The 20,034-nt window shown below is 49.6% G+C and overlaps 3 protein-coding genes across 3 annotated transcripts in view; 2 read left to right on the top strand and 1 right to left on the bottom strand.

Annotated features, from left to right (window-relative positions):
* LOC120952795 (uncharacterized) overlaps window positions 1–1,494 on the top strand; it is a 45,084-nt gene extending 43,590 nt beyond the window's left edge. Inside the window, exons 3-4 of the mRNA XM_040372309.2 lie at window positions 59–795; window positions 872–1,494. Coding sequence (XP_040228243.2) covers window positions 59–795; window positions 872–1,091 — 957 coding nt within the window. The 3' untranslated portion in view covers window positions 1,092–1,494. The remainder of the gene's footprint in view (window positions 1–58; window positions 796–871) is intronic.
* Window positions 1,495–1,743: 249 nt separating this feature from the next.
* Window positions 1,744–3,614, bottom strand: LOC120952797 (adenylosuccinate lyase). Its single transcript, XM_040372316.2, has 2 exons — window positions 3,182–3,614; window positions 1,744–3,110 (listed from the first exon to the last, which is right to left on the bottom strand). Exons 1-2 carry the CDS (start codon window positions 3,326–3,328, stop codon window positions 1,806–1,808), a joined length of 1,452 nt encoding a protein of 483 aa, XP_040228250.2. The 5' UTR covers window positions 3,329–3,614; the 3' UTR covers window positions 1,744–1,805.
* Window positions 3,615–6,415: 2,801 nt separating this feature from the next.
* Window positions 6,416–19,902, top strand: LOC120951006 (fatty-acid amide hydrolase 2-like). The gene is made up of 4 exons (XM_040369460.2): window positions 6,416–7,444; window positions 17,495–18,038; window positions 18,116–18,684; window positions 19,456–19,902. The coding sequence occupies exons 1-4, from the start codon at window positions 7,271–7,273 to the stop codon at window positions 19,726–19,728; spliced, it is 1,560 nt and encodes a 519-aa protein (XP_040225394.2). The 5' UTR covers window positions 6,416–7,270; the 3' UTR covers window positions 19,729–19,902.
* The last annotated feature ends 132 nt before the right edge of the window (window positions 19,903–20,034 follow it).

The raw sequence follows: 20,034 nt of genomic DNA, 5'->3' as shown, positions 1-20,034 counted from the left end.
TCAAGGCCTCACCCGTCATGTACGCTTACAGTGTAATGATTTGTTTTGTTTCTTTCAGGAGAATCCCGACGATGATACGGTATCACCGCTAACGCCACACCATGCCTTCGTCAACCATCGGCCGCTGGTGCGCAAATGCTCGCAGCAAATCAACTACGAAGTGGGACCGGCCGGTACGGGCCAACCGTACATAACCTACCCGCAGCTAATGTTTCAGCCGAAGATGTTCTTCGCCCTCGGCTCACCGATCGGTATGTTCGTGACGATACGCGGCATCGATGCGCTGGGCCTGGACTTTAAGCTGCCGACGTGCGACGGGTTCTTTAACATATTCCACCCGTACGACCCGGTCGCGTACCGCATCGAGGCACTGATCAATCCCGATCTGAGCACGCTGGCCCCGGTCCTGATACCCCATCACAAGGGCCGCAAACGGATGCACCTGGAGCTGAAGGAGACGGTACTGCGGGTGGGCAACGATTTGCGGCAGCGCGTCACGGACGTGTTCCGCAACACGCTCGACACGGTGTACTCGCTGACGGCCATGGGCTCCAAGCCCGATCCGAAGGCGATACAGAAGGAGGTGGATAAGGTGCTGCAGGATCAGCTGAAGTTTGATGCCGCCGGCTCGACGTCCAACCTGTCGTCCGGCACGAGCGATGTCGATAGTGGTGAGACGAATCTACCGCTCGGCAAGCTGAACCAGTCCCGGCGCGTCGATTACGTGCTGCAGGAGGCACCGTTTGAGTTCATCAACGAGTACTTGTTTGCGCTGACCAGTCATGTGTGCTATTGGTAAGCATATGCTCCGGAGCGGCGAGGGGTGTGCATCCTTTGCTTACTATTTTGCTTTTGCTCTCCTCTTTTCCAGGGACTCCGAGGACACGATGCTGTTTCTGATGAAGGAAATCTACAGCAGTCTCGGCGTACAGACGGATCATCAAGTGCCGCAGCAAACGATGACGATCGAGCGGCCACTGGCCGGCACCAGCCCTACCGTGGCCGCCTCAAGCTGCTCTTTAAACAGCAATTACAATCTGTTCCCACAGGAAGTGCCACCGGCCCGAGATGCGCCTGACAATCGGCTATAGTTTGCACTGAGAGACAATTATGCTAATTTTGTATGACACACACACCCGTAGCACACGGACAATCGGCCCTAGGCTGTAATACCCCGTGTATGGTCTTATCTAGTTGCTTACCTCGTTGTTTAAGTGGTCCTTATTTAAGAGTATTTTAATCGAGGGTGTACAATTTATGTTTCTCTTAAGTGTTTTCTTTTCCTCCTACTTGTTTTACTTAGTCTGTAGCTTGTTTGCTTTTTAAATCATAACGGAACGCGTGTAAAAGAAAGTTGTTGCAAATGGTTCGTCCGGAAGGTGTAGTCAGCTCGGTAGGTTTAGAACACTTGATATATCAACGCAGTACAGCGCACATTGTATCGTGCTAGGTTAGCTAAAACAATAATAAAAAAAAAGTTATTTAACAGAAAAAAGCTTATCAAAATGAGTTTTCCAACGGTCCGGCACAATCATGGACACGAACCACCTGTACGCCATAGTGAGAATGATCGAACCTCACGCATGAGATGATTATTCTCACTTCACTCAACTCACTTGCACGTCTCATTCTCGCTGCACGTGCGACCATTACCGATTTTCTCATAACAAGATGATAATAGACCAATTTGTCAAATTGACCTTGCCGGCCAAGTGAACATAATAGTGAATCATTACAGTCGCATAATTTGGAGCAAAAGAAATCTTTATTGCTACATGAAACCGTTCCCTCGTCCCGCTCTTCCATCAAATGTTCAGCTGCGCCGACTTGGTAACGACCCTGTCCGCATAAAGCGCCACAACGGGGTTCACTTCCTCGGTCACAAACTCAACCACCTGTTCCGCCGCCCGGCCCGTGAACGTTTTCGGATCGAGTATGCTGCTCAGCTGCCCCAGTATCGGCGCAAAGTACGGATCGGCCCGGATACGCTCCACCAGATCGTTGTCCTTGCCGTGCTGCTTCACCTGTGCGCCGGCCTCGTGCGACAGGACGCGAATCTTCTCGTGGCACACCTGCCGATCACCGCCCGCCTTCACCATCGCCATGATGACGTTCTCGGTCGACATGAACGGCAGCTCCTGGGCGATGTTGCGCTCGATCACCTTCGGGTACACGACCAGCCCCTGCGAGATGTTGAGCAGCGTCAGCAGGCAAGCGTCCGCCGACAGGAACGCCTCGGACAGCGTCAACCGCCGGTTCGCGGAATCGTCCAGCGTGCGCTCGAGCCACTGCGTCGCCAGCGTGTTGGCCGCGTTCGCCTGCAGCGTGATCAGATGGCGGGCCAGCGCACAGCACCGCTCGGAGCGCATCGGGTTGCGCTTGTACGGCATGGCGGAGCTGCCGATCTGCGTCTGCTCGAACGGTTCCTCCAGCTCCTTGCGCGAGGCGAGCAGCCGCAAATCGGAACACATCTTGTGCACGGTAGCGCCGAGGCTGGCCAGCGCCGACACAATCTCCAGATCGACCTTGCGCGAGTACGTCTGGCCGGTGACGGCGTAGTACCGCTCGAACCCGGCCAGCCGCGTGACGGTTTGGTCGAGCTGGCGCACCTTCGCACCGTCGCCGGCGAACAGCTGCAGGAAGGAGGCCTGCGTACCGGTCGTGCCCTTGACGCCGCGGAAGCGCAAATTATCCCGGCAGGCGCGCAGCGCCCGCTCGTCCATCAGCAGATCCTGGATCCAGAGCGAGCACCGTTTGCCGACCGTCGTTAGCTGGGCCGGCTGCAGATGGGTGAAGCCCAGCGTGGGCAGCTCGCGATACTGCATGGCAAAGTGGGCCAGCTGCTTAATGACGCCCACCAGCTTCGGCAGCAGCTGGTCCAGCGCGTCCTTCAGAACGAGCAGATCCGTGTTATCGCCCACGAAGCAGGAAGTGGCCCCGAGATGGATGATCGGTGCGGCCAGCGGGCACTGCTTGGCGAACACGTGCACGTGCGCCATCACGTCGTGCCGGGTGAGCGCTTCCTCGGCCGCGGCCGCCTTGAAGTCGATGTCTTCGACGTGCTTTTCCATCTCCGCAATTTGTGCCTCGCTGATGTCCAATCCCAGCGCCTGAAACAACATTCCAGTGCATCGGTACACTTTAAGCACAGGCAGAAACAGAACAGTCAACGAAGACATACCTTTTCCGCCTTCGCCAGCAGGATCCATAGCTTGCGCCAGGTGGAAAACTTGTGCTGATCGCTGAACAGGTACTGCATCTCCTTGCTAGCATAGCGAGTGCTCAGCGGCGAGCGATAGCCGCGGAATTCAGCGTTTAGTTCGGCCATTCTGCACTCTACGGGTCTTGCAGTCGGTGGATGGTCACAGGATGTCTCGCCAATGCCAAGCTTCTCGTCAACAACAGACAACTGGATCGTCTGATTCTCGATCGTACACTGTTGGTAACTGATCGCTCGGCCGTCGCTCCAAATCTCCGATCAGATAAGTGGTCGAGGTCTTACGTACTCTAGCAGGACTAGTTTGTTGTCGTCGTGCGGACCCTGATAAGCACCGAATTGCGTAAAAAACACATGGCAGGTTGTTTACAATGTGTCTGCTGTTGTTGTTCTTATTCTTCCGGCTTTGGGGAGATTGTGCTATGTAGGCAGTTGCGTTTGTGGTAATCCAATGTCGAACTGAAAACAGTTAGGAAATCGTTTCGGGAATAATTATTAGCTGTAATACCATTGATTATAAAGCTTTGTTTATTTTATTAATAGTTTCAATACATTTTTCATATCGCCAATAACGATTTAATTTAACTGGCATTGTGCTACTGTCAAGTGTGTTTATAGGGATGGTTTCAATACGTCAAGTAGCTTACCACAGGGTGGCCGTGTTGTGTTCTACGGCATGAATTTGTGATTGTTTTGAGGGTAATGATCGATAAAAATGAATAAGACGGCAAAAACATAGTAAATTAAATAATGCAGCAGCTTTAAGCAGGAATAGTAATTAAAACAATGCAAATTAGCAGCACTGTTGGTGGTTTGTCAGCTTGTGTGCAACTGTCCGAAGGACGGTTGTTGTTTGATTTCCCGGAAGACTGTTATACAATGTTCGATTTGGCGCAATTTTGGTACATTTTCTAGCTGAAATTTGAGCCATTGTAAATATAACTACAAATGAGATGTTTTTACCAAGTTTAGGATAATAGAATTGCCGATTCCAAAGCAATATTTTTTTACAATACAACACAATCCTTAAGGAATATTGATAATCTTTTCAAATTAACCCACTTTTGCAGCGGTTAGAAACACGATTGAGCTTCATGATCCTATTGTATCATTATATTCAGTGCAATTATCCTTTCGTAGACAGCCCCGATAATGCAGCTACCCTTGAACTGTGCGGCCCAGATAGGAAGCGGTTTTGTTTCAGTGAGCACGAACCCCCTCTACAACTCCCACCTCTCACGAAATATCCACCACGATGTTTTTCACTCCCCCCGATCACCGTTGTGCACCGATCACCGATCACTAGCCACGACGGCGATGTCCACCGATCTATCATTTTACCCATATTCGGACCTGTGCGTATGTGTGTGTATGTGTGAGTGTGCGCATTGGCAAGAGAGAAATTTCTCCGACGGCTCCATCTATGGCCGTGTGCATCGGCGGTTCCAGAACAACCACCCAACCGACCCCAAACAGCCCTCTGCCTGCCACCAGGGACGGTCATCGTCTGTCCGCTAGCTGGCTTGATGTAACTGACCTTCGGTAAATCTAAAGTCAAGGGTACGATCGCCAGCTCGATCGAGCGTGGCAGTCGTGTGGCGGCCGGTACGATAAAGCGATATATGCACTATCGGTAGGTGGTTCGCATCAACGTGTGCTTGCACTGGCGCTTTCTGAAGCTCCAGCTCGAAACATTCACTTCCGCAATCGATGTACGCGTGTGGAGGTCTGCGCAGCTGGAAACTGGATGCGCCACACGGTCAACGATCCGCAGAACGGGTTTTATTTTTATGTATCCGTATCGCGATGAAAATGAAACTAAACAGAGTGTCCAGCATGGTTTAACACTTTAAAGGAACTTAATTAGCAAACCCATTTTTTGTTCGTACAATAAAACAGTACACCACCACACTGGCAACCCCGCTGTTGAGGGGTTCAATTCGTTCCATCAACGATTAAAAATGCATTCAAAAGGTATTAGGGAAATAAAAAACCCCCCAAAACCATTTAACTACCGCGGTGCTAATCACGTCACACGGGCATGTCGGGGCATTTTGTGGAAAGATTCTAGATAAGCGGACCCCCATCGCAAAACCGCCATCGACCTTAATTAAACGATAGCGGTTAAGCCGCAATTTGAATTGCGACACTCCACAACCCTTCGAGTTCCTGCGTGTCACAGCCAGCCGGGTACGGAAGCGCCGCATGGCACAGGCACGAAAAACAGTGCCACAAAAACAAAGAAAAACAATGCGACGAAAGGAGGCATCGCGTCGTCGTGAACTTGTCCTTGGCCGCGACCTGCGAGCGCCTCGTTGGAACGGTGGTCTGCGCGCATTCGCTTTCTTTTGCGCACGGTACGGAGAAGCGATGAAGCGGCGAGGAGAGAACCGAGCAGAACCGACGAGCAAACGTACGCACACATCTCGGTGCACAGGTTACAATTAAGAGTGTGCCACAGGGTCATCGAGACATGATCACCACCACCACCACCAACCACCACCGTTGCCGCTGCTGTGCCGTAATTGGGGTAATGTCACGCCGGCTACCCAGCACGCCAGCCGGCAAAACCGCACTGGTTGGATGCTGCACGGAACGGAAACCGATTCTTGCTCTCCCACCTCCTTTTCTCTGCACAGATCAATGCTCATTGCTTTTAACGAACGCACAATACACACGCACGCACGCACGCGGTCGGGCGGCCCTTTAGTGACTCTTCTTTGCCGAGACACGCGCGTGTCACAGTGCGCAGGCGGGGAGGGATCAAATTTATCGCTCCATCGGGGCGAGGTGCGCCACAGGGGTCACAAATGTCATCAAGGCCGCCGATCCAGCTCCTTCTCCCCCTGTCTTGTCCGCGATGCGATGCACAGCAAAAAGTAACAACGGCGATCCCGTCATCCCAAGGCATCTGGACGGTTCTTTATGGTGCGGTTCAGTGTGTTTTGCTACTGATCGTACTCTCGCTAGCGCTCTGTCTCTCTCTCTCTCTCTTGTTTTCGCTCATCCACGGGAACACATTGCCGTGATAAGCCGCCACGGACAAGAATGCCGCAACGGTAAGAGAATCCGGCTTCATCCTCCCTCCCCCGCTCCTTCCACTCCCACCCACCCCAACAGCACCATCATCATCCCCTCCAGACACCCAGGCAGGCGCGAACGTAGGAACGCGCACGGTACACGCGCGAATCGTCCGTCTATCCGCAATCCACCGCGCGACAGTCGAACGTTGGCTTGCGTACGGTTCGGATCTGTTTTCGCGTACCCGGTGGCGCATGATCGACACAGTGTCGTGCGCAAACCGAGCGTTTTGAGAACGGCAGAGAACCTCACACCACCTCAGTAGGCACCGAGCTTGTTTAAAGACATCGTGTAAACATCAGCAAGGTGCAGTTTGTGAGGATACGAAAGCGAATAGCGCGAAGCAATCAGTGTGCCATTTTCCCGACCCCGAAAGTGCCACAAACACTACGGGGACTATTTTTTGTTTGTTTTTGCGGGAACGTTCCTTCCAGCGTAAGGAATCGGCCCGAAAGCATATCAGCGTAAGGCACCGGGGGATTGTGAAAAGTGAAAATAGAATAGCGCTCGGTTGCTGATTAGTGCAGTCGCACAGCCTACTGTGACGCCATTTGTTGTTGTTGTTGCATCCACACCTATTCCAGCGGCAGGAGAAGGTGGGCCCTCCGGAGGAACATCACACCGTTCGATAGAGATTAAAGTTAGTTGCGCGTCTGACGTACGACCGCCCCGAGCCGCTAGACGTTACGCAATTTGCCTGTTAGGTGCAATCGGTTCTGTCTGTCCACGCGCCTCCGCCAAAGCGACAAGTTCCTGCGGCTACGAGTGTTGGGTAAAGAAGGGACCCGTAATTGGTTTAATTGAATCGTTTGCATAAAACTTTCTACCCGAGTGTGTCCGCGCGTGTGTGTGCCTCCTGCGTTGCAGCACAGCCTACTACTTATCGCACTTACAGCAGTGTTTGAATGCAACAGCCTGTGTGCTGGTGCCGATTTTTTTGCTGAAAAACGGAAACTTTTCTGCACAGAGAACATGGAAGTTTGGTTGGTGTGTTTGGGGCTGTTCCTGCGCCTGCTGAACGTGCTGCTGAAACCGATCGTCGCATTCATCGGCGGACCGAAGCGGAGCGCCCGCTTTCCGGAGATACGCAACGATATGCTCAACATTCCGGCGGTCGATCTGGCCGAGCGGATACGCAACAAGGAGGTAAGCCACGCCGTCATGCACGGCCTTGACCTTTTACAGCACCGACCAAACGGAGCTGTGGTAGTAAAAATTGTTAAAGTTCAATCAACCAAGCAGCGTGTACTAAAAGGGAGATAGAGAGAGAAAGAGAGAGAGAGAGAGAGAGAGAGAGAGAGAGAGAGAGAGAGAGAGACGGACGAGGAGACGAAAAGGTACAAAGCGTCATCTAGCGGTCAAGTGCACTACAAAACACCACGAACGGCACTTTTTTGTTGCCGCTTCAATGGTAGATGACCTCAGCCACTTACACCGGAGCCTACTTGGACGCTCTTCCTTTGGAGATCCTCCAAACTTCCCTTCCAATTGTACAAGGAAGTGAGTAGGGTGCGTACCAGCACTAGGTTGCCAATTTGTTTTCCGGCTTGTTTGTTCTGCCAACCGAATTGCTTGGTGTACGAATCCGTACAACAAGTGTACAACAAGACCGTAAAGTAAACGTTTGCGCGCCCAGAGGCAGCAAAACAACGGTGAATGAATTTTCAAGAGCGCCGCACACCGTTTGCTCGTACCTGTGTGTTTGTTCTGAGTGCTTCAAACCTTCTCTTCCGCCGTCCCGAGTCATCGCGGATGGATGCGGATTAGAATCAACAGCGAACGGCAGTAATGAACAATGCTCGCTAATTGTGTGAATATATGCGTTTTATCGCGATTTAGATGTGTGATGAGCAATAGGTACCGATTTCGTGTGCGATTCTAATTAATTCAAATATTAGGAAGACACTTCGAATGGCTTTTTTTTTCAAATGTAAATATGCATACTCCATCTTTGTTTTTTTTTAAATTATAATGTGTGCATAATGTTTGTGAGCAGTTTTGGCTGATGTGGGAAAATAAGACAATAAATCAGTTGCGGAATAAGTTCCTAGTGTGCACTCATGAGTCCCCAATCAATTCCGCATGATAAAGAAGGGAAATGCGAGACAAAATAGTTAAGTTTTAGTCATTAAGTACAAAATTATTTGAATTCATCTTGGCCTATCCACAAGTCTATTTTTGCTTCAAATCCGTTGCAGGATTTTTCTGGAGTTCTTATACTTTTAGCACCTTTTCTTAACTCTTCCTTTCCTTTATGTGATTAGAAGTGGATTTTACGGCCCTTTTTTGAAAGGCTCATTTAGAATCCAATAAGAATTTCAAAACAAGTTTGAGCACGCCTGTACACCCCTGCATAATGGACGCCCTTCATACGGAGTCAGTATTAGCAATCATCGTGCTCTGTTGTTATTAGTTCTAAACTAATTAGTTAATTAATTTAGTTTGAATAGTTAGTTTAAGCTAAATTTACTAAAAAGTTACTTTCTAAAAAGACAAAATAGCAGTGAGAGAAACCTTGATAAGTGAGCCTTTTTATTATTGTTGTGATTCTTACACTTTATTTAAAACTTAATAGGAAACACGGTAAAATAACACATAGGACGATACGCGAATACTGGTGTGTGGGTGTGCAACCGTCCGTTGCCCTTGAGCGCTCGGTATCAACTCTCATGCGGCTCCGGTCCTTGTTCGCCAATACGGGAACACTCAGGCACTCAACACGATCGTGCTTCAATAGTCGACAGGCGAATGTCGACGTCGAGCAGCTGGCGCTGCTGAGGCTGCGTTCCCACAACATCTCCCTTCTTTTAATACAGCAGGTACGGGTCGAACCAACGCGGTGCTTTTCTATCTCTAAAAGAGCGGCGTGGTGGTGGTACCGGCTGTGCTCCTCGATGCGACTCTTCAGGGATGCAATCACGTTCAGGAGGTGGTGATGCTGATGATTGGGACACGGTCCTGTAAGATGATGATTCAGCGGACGACGGTGATAGATTACACGGAGCTGAATCGGACGGTGGCGACAACGACGATGACGATGGAGACGATGAGGACGATGATGACGATGAATCAGGTGACGACGACGAAGGCGTAAGGTTCCACTCATCCAAGAGAATATGTAGCGGCAAAAGGTGTTGATCACGCTTACTGGATTGCTGGTTAGAAGGGACCCGACGACGTAGTTGGTTGATATGGCTTCGTATAATCTTATGGTCCTCAGTCATAACACGGTACATTACATTGCCGCATTTCCGCAATATTCTTCCTGGCTTCCATTTCCATCCGTTCTGCGAGTAAATCTTAGCGAAGACTAGATCATTTGGGACGAAATTGCGTCGTTGCTCATCGTTATTGGTTTCTTGCGGTTTAGGCACAGGGCGTATAAGCTCTAAACAAGTGCGAATTTGTCGTCCGAACATTACTGTCGCTGGCGCTTCGTTATTTGGCACTTGAGGATTTGGCGTGGCGCGATATGTTTGTAAAAACGTGTCAAGTGCATCTTCTATTGCAGTTCCATCGCTCGTGATTTTGGTTATGGCGCGCTTGAATGTATCCACGAAGCGTTCCGCTTGCCCGTTAGACTGAGGGTGGAACGGGGCGGATGTGAGGTGCTCTATGCCGTTACAAATACAAAAATCCTCAAATTCGGAACTGATGAATTGGCGACCATTATCGCTAACGAGGGTTACTGGCATACCGTATCGCGCAAACATGGTATTAAGGATTCGTATGGTCGCTTTGGAAGTTGTGCTGGCAGTCCTTATTACCTCTGGCCATTTAGAGAAAGCATCGACTACGATTAAGTAGGAGAAACCGTCGATGGGGCCAGCATAATCGATGTGGATACGTTGCCACGGTGCAGTTATCTCAGGCCATGATACCGGGCTAGCGTGTGGGGGTGATTTCGCTGCGGATGCACAAGCGTTACAAGATGCTACAAGTTCAGCGATATCAGTGTCTATCTTCGGCCAGTAGACGTAGCTTCGTGCGATCGACTTCATCCTTTGTACACCTGGATGGCCGTGATGTAGTTGACGCAGGCATCGTTGCCGGAGAGCCTTTGGAATGATGACTCTCTCCCCGAATAAGAGACAGCCTCCCATCTCTGATAAAGCTTCCTTCCTAGCGTAGAAGCATGCCAGCTCACCGCTGAACGTACTGTTACGTGGCCAGTCTTGTCGTACAAACTGTATGACTTTGCTCATAATGGGATCGGATTTAGTAGCCGTTGCGACATCCGTTGCATTTAATGCAACTGAACTCAATGAGTTAACGACGACTGATCGTATGTCCTCCTCTAGGCCGATGCTAGCAATCACGTAATCCTCCTCTAACTTTTCGTGATTTCGAATCAGTCGCGAAAGGATGTCGGCGTTCCCAAAATTATCGGTCGATACGTAATTGATGTCGAAATCATACAGCTGTAAGGTGAGCGCGAATCTCTGCAAGCGATTGGCGGTGTAAACGGGGATGCCTTTCTTGCTACCGAAAATTCTCAAAAGTGGCTTGTGGTCCGTTTGTAGAGTAAAATGCCGTCCAAATATAAAATTATGGAATTTCGTCACAGCGAAGATAATTGCCAAGCCTTCCCGATCTATCTGGCTGTAGTTTTTCTCTGCCTTTGTAAGTGCACGGGACGCATGCTGCACAACTTTAAAAGTTCCATCGGGGAACTTGTGACCGATTGTTGCGCCTAATCCGACGGATGACGCGTCCGCGGATACAACGATCTCACGCCTTGGGTCGTAGTGCGTCAGGAGCAGTTCCGATGAAAGGATACTTTTGAACTGCTCGAAGGCTTTTTGGCATTCAGGGGACCACTTAAACGAACTGCCTTCTTTCAGTAGGTTGTCCAACGGGTATCGAAGCTTGCGCATGTTCGGGATGAATCTTCCATAATAGTTAACGGCGCCAAGAAAGGAACGTACACCACTAACGTCGGTTGGCGCTGAAAGATCCTTTATCGCAGCTATTTTGGCTGGGTCTGGACGAATGCCGTGGTTATCGAGGATGTGACCAAGGTAGCGAACTTGGCGTTTGTTGAACGAACATTTCTCCGGGCGGATGGTGAAACCATACTCCTGAATGCGTCTCAGGGTTTCGTTTAGTACGTCGTCGTGTTCCCGTTGTGTTCGTCCACCAACGATAACGTCGTCCATGTAACTCGCGACACGTTCCATTCCAGCAAGCATTTGGTCCATAAGCTGCTGAAATGCGCCTGGTGCTACTTTAATCCCTGGTGGCAGGCGATTATACAGGTACAACCCTTTATGCGTATTTATGGTGAGCAAGCGGCGACTTTGCTCGGCAATGGGGACCTGTAAGAAAGCATCAGATAAGTCAATTTGGCTAAAAATTGTCGAGTTACCCAGTTTGGTGTAGATGTCCTGTGGCAGTGGCAGCGGATAGTCATGGGGGTGGAGTGATGCGTTGAGTCCCGTCGAATAGTCTCCGCATATTCTCAGTTGTCCATTCGACTTGCGTACCACTACAATCGGTGCTGCCCACTCGGAGTGCTGGACTGGTGTGATGATATTGAGCCGCTCCAGTCTATCAAGTTCGGCGTTCACTGCATCGCGCATGGCATAAGCTACGGGACGTTTTGCGCAGAAAACTGGACTGCAATTCGGCTTCAGGTGTAGTGTAACCTCAGCTTTCGCACAAAAACCCATCGTTGATTTAAACAGGCCGGGAAATTTTCGAACGATTCCCTCCGGAGTAGTAGCTGTGCTGGTAACATTGTTACACAGCTGGTCTATAGGCACAGACCATAAGGAGAAAGCTTCAGCAAGGTCGATTCCCAGCAAGGCCAATTCTCCTTTTGCCACGAAAATTACAGCTTGCTTCTCCTGCCCGTTGATTCCAACCGTTGCTCGAAATTCGCCATCCATTTCGAGTTTGTCACCAGATGCCGATTTCGCGATTACAGATGATGGGAATAATTGCGGGCTACCGATGCGTTTCCAAAGCCGACGACTAATCACGGTGATGTCCGATGCTGTATCCAGTTGGAGCCGAATTTGTGAACCGTTGACCGAACACGATAAAAATTTCCTCCGATGATGTAGGCTGTTCACATTCACGGTGACACTTTGCATATTGGCTCGTTTACGAAAAGTCTTCTTTCGATAGGGCTGCTTCTTGGTACGTTGCTGCTTACAGAAACCTTCGCGATGGCCGACCGATCCGCATTGTGTGCATGTGTGCGTCTTGTAAGTGCACTCGCGAGTCCAATGCAGGGATCCGCATAACCAGCATGGTCGACTAGGTTTACCTGTACGCTGTTCGTTGGTGTAATGAGACGGGCCTGTGTTGGTGCGCTGATTCCGATTTGCGTTACGTTGAACGGAAAATACTTGATCACTGCGGTCACGTTCAATCATCGCACTATCCTGACGCAAATTCGTCATACGTTGACACTCAGCAGAAAGTTGGTCAAGGGTTACATCCTGGTTCTCCTCGATGCGATGTAAAAGACGTGTACGAAACTCGATGTCTTCTTCGCCCTTCATACCGCAAACGAACACTAAACACTTTAACTGCTCTTCCGTTAGCCTTCCCAGCTCAAAATCGACGATGCCACGATTGACCCGGCACGCGAAAGTGATAAAATCCTCGGTGCGAAGTTTGGTTAGCTTCAAACACTTGTATCGTCGATGAAGCAAGGATTCTTTCGTGCCAAATAAGCTGGTCAATTTAGCAACTGTTTCCTGCAAACTGTAATCACGCGGATGCTTTGGCAGTATGTAGCTGGTGTAACGGTCGTGTTCAGAGGTTCCCAACTTTCTCATCAATAAACGCACTTTTGCCTCGTCTTTCAAGCGTGCAGCGTCTTTAAGGAAAAGATCCTCGTATCTCGTGTACCATGCAGCGAAAGTTGAACCGTTTTCTTCGTCATACCTGAATTCCTTAATGTGACCGCATAAGGAATCGAGTATTTGCTCAAGGGGGGTTTGTTCGATAGGCGCTTTCGTTTGCTGCATTAATTGCAACAAAATTTGCTGCTGTTGCGCCATCTGCTGTTGCATTAGTTTCAAAATTTGTGCCGTTGCAGAATTATCACTTTCCGGAACATTCTGTACTGACGATGCAGAAAATGGTGGGACCGAACCATTTTGCTGTACGAACTGGGTCAGTGGCACTTGGGGACGTTGACCTGTATCTTGCGGTGCGTGCACTGTAACCGGGGCCATCACGTTTTGCCAACCTTGCGATGATCGACGTTCATCTTCTTCTTGGCTCATCCTGCGGCGTTTCCTTGTCGGTGGAATAGCTTTGCACTACGCGAAATTCACTTCCGATAAAAATTCGTCACAAACTTTAAAAAATCCTCGTCGCCAACTGTTGTGATTCTTACACTTTATTTAAAACTTAATAGGAAACACGGTAAAATAACACATAGGACGATACGCGAATACTGGTGTGTGGGTGTGCAACCGTCCGTTGCCCTTGAGCGCTCGGTATCAACTCTCATGCGGCTCCGGTCCTTGTTCGCCAATACGGGAACACTCAGGCACTCAACACGATCGTGCTTCAATAGTCGACAGGCGAATGTCGACGTCGAGCAGCTGGCGCTGCTGAGGCTGCGTTCCCACAACAATTATGATCCCCGTGGTACTCTCTTATCCAGATTTTACTACATTAATTAATTCCTTTGTTGATATTTCAAGGAGTGAGGATGCTTTTGTTTGAGTTGTTTGTTTGTTATTTGTATCAAAAACTTTTTGTATTATCCCGGGATAAGAAAGGAGAAAGGACATAAGCTTCCTTGGATATCCCCATCCCAATACCTTGTGCTACTCTATCCATTGTTAGCACAATAAACACGAAATTTAATAACAAAAATAAAAAGAATAAAATTAAACTCAAACGGTAATCCATATTGCTTTTTGCGGAAGTAGTAAACGACAAGCAAAACACTTAACAGCTCGTTTGACATACTTTTTTCACAGCAAATCAAACAAATCACATTTGTTGCGTTTTACAAGCACCGGAATAAGGTCTGACCGTCGCTAATGCAATGCAGCAATGCTTCTGCCATTGTTTTTGACCGATCGGGATAATGCGCCATTAGCATGCTCCCGCGTTTCGATAGAAAGTGAACGACCACACGCTACTTCCAGCTATGGGCATGAATGGGGGTGTTTCCCTTCGACGGGGAAGAACGAGTGGGACAGGGCGAGCGAGGGAGAGAGAGAGAGATAGATGAATAAAGTACACGCTAAAATTGAGACACAGGTGCGCTAAACAAACAAACAAACAAACAAACAAACAATCAACCAGTGGCCACGTAATTAAGACGAATTGTTACGAGGGCAAGCCAAGAAGTTCTGTCTCGTTGCTTGGTGGTGGTGTATGCGCTGTGTAGGACGACTACCCGTTTAAGGTTGATGGCATACATAATTGGCGCCCGCTCTAAGAGGCTCGACGACGACTTGAGCCGTGAACTCGTCCTGACCAGAACGCCACAAAATCATCAACAACAACAACAACAGCTTTGACCTCATCGTTCGGGTCGATACTGCGTGCGTGTGTGTGCGATATTGTGGCGTACAAATAGTAAATGCCGCGCGTGTTACCATTCATGTTCTTGCAGTGCTTGCTCCAAGCCTGAAAGGGTTTCATGGTCTACCGTAATGGTGCTGGGGGGGGGGGAAGCCTTTGCCTCTCAAGAAGGCAGTTGACCACCGTCGTCAAGGCACGGCCGCACGCATAATTTCTGCGCAGCAGAACCTGTTTCGAAATCGTTGCTTAGAATCGATTGCTTGAATTAGTGAGAGGAAGCGAAGCGGGCGGTAAGAGGTTGAATTGCTTTTGGAAAGCGAAATCGAAAGAAAGAACCGACCGGTCGGATGCTGTATCCGGTTCTGAATCGCTTGCGTTGTTGTTGTTGTTGTTGTTATTGAGATGTTGATCAAGAACATTTTGTTGCTGTTTGCTGTCTGGCAACTTTTGCTTTCAGCATAGTCTGTTGCTTCCCTAATCAAAAAGATCAAACGCGATCCTCATTTGCATTGATTAGCATGCGAAAGCGAAACAGTTGGAGTAAATTCGTATCCCAAACGACGAATACCGTAAACGCTTCCAAGAGACGTATACCGCACCCACGTGCATTGTGCCGACTAGTTTCCCCCGCGCGAACATCTTGCTCGATCCCGCCGTCGAATCTCAACCTTGACCTTGGCCAAACGGTGGCTGACAGTTTGCGGGCTAATCTAGTTGTGCGCACGCGGAAGCTCAAATATAACGGAAGTTTTTCGGGTTTTTCGGCCGGGCGCAAAACTGGATGATCCGATTCGATGCTAATAGATGCTAAAAGATTGTGTACCTTATACAGTGGTGCAAAAATCGTCCCACCCTCCGTCCAGGGGGTCTGGGACCAAACAGGCTTTTCCAGTTTGCCCATTTCGATACCGATCTAAACGCAAAGTGCGCAAACTCTCGCACGCATGCGATTTGTCCCCCAACCAACGACAACTTCATCGCTGCATCGATGCGACGACGTGTACAGCGCGCTCAATGTCAATGAAATGGTCCGAAACATACGCGGCGGCTCCCCCCCCCCCCCCCCCCTCGATTCTTGCGCGTGACAAAACATGCGCACCACCAGTAAGTGCTGCCCACGTGCTGCTGTTGTGTACCAGCTGTTGAGCGTGCGTGATGATTATGCGCGATCGTGAAGCTTTCAATTGCGCCGGCGGCCGCATAGTGTGTACGCGTACACTGTGGCGGTGTTCGATTTTTAGGTGGATTGAAAAAATGGCACAGTCACGTTGCGTTTGTTTGGAAATCAATTAGAATAACTTACAAACCAAAAAGTGAAACGTCTTCTTCCCTTCTTCTTTTGTACTTCGGATGCCAGAGCGCTCTTTTGATGAAGCGTTACGGGTTCACATTATTACAAGAACGCATAAGTTCGTGGTGTTTTTATATCAAAATTTGACTCATTTTTTCATATTTGTTATTCTTAGTTCCAAATATGTACCGTCATTTTCCAATACTGTTTTTCAGCCCTTGAAGTTGAATTTTTGATGCCGTAGGCCTTACTATTTCTGGGGGTTTTCTACTACTTTTTACCGGAACTCACAGCAGAACAATCGGCGTTTGTGGTCTCTCGCCTTCTGAACATATTCCTTACCTTTTGTATCATTCCATTGCCTTTTTCTTACCTCTCGAATACTCAGAACAGAATTCCTTATCTTTATTATCATTGCTCCCATTGCTTATAATCGATGGGAAACGACTGGCTGAGACGCTCCAAGCGACCTATTGATGTGTTTGTGCTGGATTTTCATCTAGCATTGCCTTTCCGAGTGTCCATACTCAAATATTAGTGGCACGCTTTAATTCAAAATTACCATACCTCATGTGTTATCCGTTGAAACAAATAACAAACATACGCAAGTGGCGACATCTAACGTCAAAATTTTGATGCTACTAATTAGTTACTATGAAAATGGGTTGTCAAAAACCGATCGTTTAACTTGTCTGAGCTCATATTGTTGTTTACTTTTTATTCAGTTTGTTTGCTTCAAGGTTTCAATGTACAGAAATTCTTGTATCATTCTTATATTACGGTACACTTCCTAGCACATGTCAATGCGGTACAAATCGAAAAGCAAAAAAACAAACAAACAGCTCGCACAATTTGAAGCGTAATTGTGCAATTGTACTCTGTTAGTTTGTTTCCGCTTCCACTCTATAGCAACCATTGATCTGAGTCTGAATTATTTGGCCTACTTTTCTGACGACCCAATCCATCTTCTTCCGGCCTTCCTCTCTGCATTCGGTCTGCCTGCTTGGCCTACTGTGGGATATAATCGTTTGCAAACGGCAAAGCCACCCCGGTGGCGTCTAATCATCGCCCATTAGTGTGCCCGATCAGGTACCGTGCAAAAAAAAGGAGCACAAAAGCAATTGGCAAACACACACAGACAAATACTTGCTCAAAGAAACAAAAAACTTAACCGCGACTGCACAACAAAGAGGATTAGAGCCGAGAGTGGCCACAGAAACCGGAGGGAGGTGTCGCAATTTTTGCAACATCCAAACACTCTCCCTTTCTTACACGTTGTGCTTTTGTGCTGTTTTTTTTTAGCCTTTTAATGTAATTGATACACAGCGATCGTTTAGGTGTGTGCTGTGTGTTCCCGACTAATGTTTCTTTGCACTTCCTTGCCCTCGTTTTACCGCCAGCTTCGTTCGGAGGATGTGGTGCGCGCGTACATCGATCGCATACGCGAGGTTAACCCGCTGATCAATGCCGTGGTGGAGGAGCGATTCGAGGCCGCAATCGAGGAAGCGCGCAAAGCGGACGTACTGATCGGCGAAACGCAACCACTGTGGGTGATCAAGAACTACCCACTGCTCGGCGTACCGTTCACGGTGAAGGAATCGTGCGGGCTGCGCGGCGCTCCCATCACCGGCGGCTCCCTTGCCCGCAAGGGCATGCGGGCGACGGTGGACGGTGAGGCGGTAGCGCATCTCCGAGCGGCCGGCTGCATCCCGCTGCTCGTGTCCAACACGCCCGAGTACTGTCTGAACTGGGAGTCGTACAATCACCTGACCGGGCGCACGCTGAACCCGTACGACAGTCGGCGAACGGCGGGCGGTTCGTCCGGGGGCGAGGGTGCGCTCATCGGTGCCGGCGCGTCCCTGTTCGGCGTGGGAAGCGATGTGGCCGGGTCGATCCGCGTGCCGGCACACTTCAACGGTATCTTTGGCCACAAACCGACGGCAGGTAAGTACGAGAGAGTGCCTTTTATTGAAATAAAATTCCAATCCGATTGACACCACTCTGCAACGTTCTTGTTTCAGGCGCCATCTCGATCCACGGCCACTTTCCGATGTCAACGGATGAAAAGTTCGCCCGGCTGCTGACGGTCGGACCGATGTCCCGGTACGCGAAGGATCTGCCCACGCTGCTGCACATCATGGCTGGACCGAACGCGTCCCGGCTCCGGTTGGACGAGTCGGTCCACACCAAGGACATTCGCATACTGTACGCGGAGGATATGGGCTTCAATCTGGGCCATCTGCCGGTGGATGACGACATTAAGATGGCACTCTACCGGGCGGTCCAGTACTTCAAGGGCCACGGGCTGGTGACGGAGCGGGCCGAGTTCGAGCATATGGCGGACGGGATGGAGCTGGCGTTCAGTGTGCTGCAGTCGCTCACGGACGTGCCGAGCATCTTTCACAATCCGGACAATCCGAAGGCTAGCCCCAGCTTGCTGTTGGAGCTGGCATGGTGTGCCGTTGGCCTGTCGCAGTACAGCCTCGCCGGTGTCATGTTCTATGTGATACTCGGGCTGAAGAACTTTTTCGCCTCCGAGCGGCTCGAGCAGTACCAGCAGCAGGCAGCGGCACTGCGCAAGCAAATGATCGTAAGTAGAATGGATCGTACACATAATTCGACATCTACAGTAGTGATAGGTAGATTTGGCAAAAAATCCGAAAATTTCGGAACCGACTACGGAAGGTAGGTCCGCCCAGCATTATCCAAAGCCGTCTGGAATCGTCTGGAGCTGTCCAAAATTACCCGGAGTCGTCCGAAGTCGTAGTCATTTGGAGTCATCCAGAGTCATCTGTAGTCGACCGGAGCCTGCCGGTGACATCTGTGGTCGGAGTCGTCTTGATGTCGGCCGGATTTGCCTGGAGTCGGAGTCGTCTGTGGCCGTCATCGGCCGGTGTCGCCTGGAGTTTGAGTCGACGGGAGTCGTCCGTAGTTGGCCAGAGTTGTTCGAAGTCGCCCGGAGTTGTCTGGAGTCGACCTAAGACCGCCGGTGCAATGTAATTGTGGTCAGGAATTTCATTTAGTGGTGCTTTTTTTCTTTTTTTCGCTTTACGCGTGTACTTCTTAAACTCCGACCGACTACGACGCCCGCCAACCGATTCCGGTCGACTCCGGACAGCTCCAGACGGCCTTTGAACGACTCCGACACGAGCGGAACTAGTAGTTCATTCATTTTTTCTTCTTAGAACATGGTTTTGAAGCTCTGTGTTACGCCTGTAAGGTATGCAATTGAGCGTACATAAACGCCAGATGTTATGCAATTACTTTTGTTTGAACTTGTACATGGTCCTCAATTTGCTAGCTAAAAGTGTCGTTTACACCTTTATTCTCACGTTTATCATCTTTCAACGTCCCTTTCCAGGACACCCTTGGCACCGATGGTGTGTTTTTCTTCCCCACCTACCCGACGGCCGCCCTGCGCCACTACGAATCGTTCGGCCACATTATGGGCGTCGGGTACACGATGCTGTTCAATGCGCTCGGCCTGCCGGCCACCCACGTGCCGCTCGGGTTCGACCGGAACGGACTGCCGATCGGGATACAGGTCGTGGCCGCACCGTACCAGGACCGGCTCGGGCTTTGCATCGCGCGCGAACTGGAGGCGGCGTTTGGCGGTTGGAAGGCACCGGCCTGAAGCATGTGGCCTGTGCGTTGACTGAGCCAACGTTCCTTAGCCGTTTTGGTATCGTTAAGAGAGGTATACCGAGAAGGGAGTAAGGGAAGGGGGTAAGGGTATCGTTCGTTTTAATTTATATGTTTTATTTTAAGCAAAGCGAGCAAAAAAAAAGAGCTATCGGTGCAATACAAATGATACTTATGAAAAGAAAGTAATAAAAAAAACATAACTAAATAAAAACTAGTGTTTAAAATGTATATTTCATGATTTGTGACTGTATTGTACAGCTGTTTGCATAAATATAGGCGTTATCGTAAACGACAC

Source organism: Anopheles coluzzii, chromosome 2 (assembly GCF_943734685.1).
Source record: "Anopheles coluzzii chromosome 2, AcolN3, whole genome shotgun sequence".
NCBI lineage: Eukaryota > Metazoa > Arthropoda > Insecta > Diptera > Culicidae > Anopheles > Anopheles coluzzii.
The sequence above is the reverse complement of the archived record's forward strand: the minus strand, read 5'-3'. Positions and strand labels throughout refer to the sequence as shown.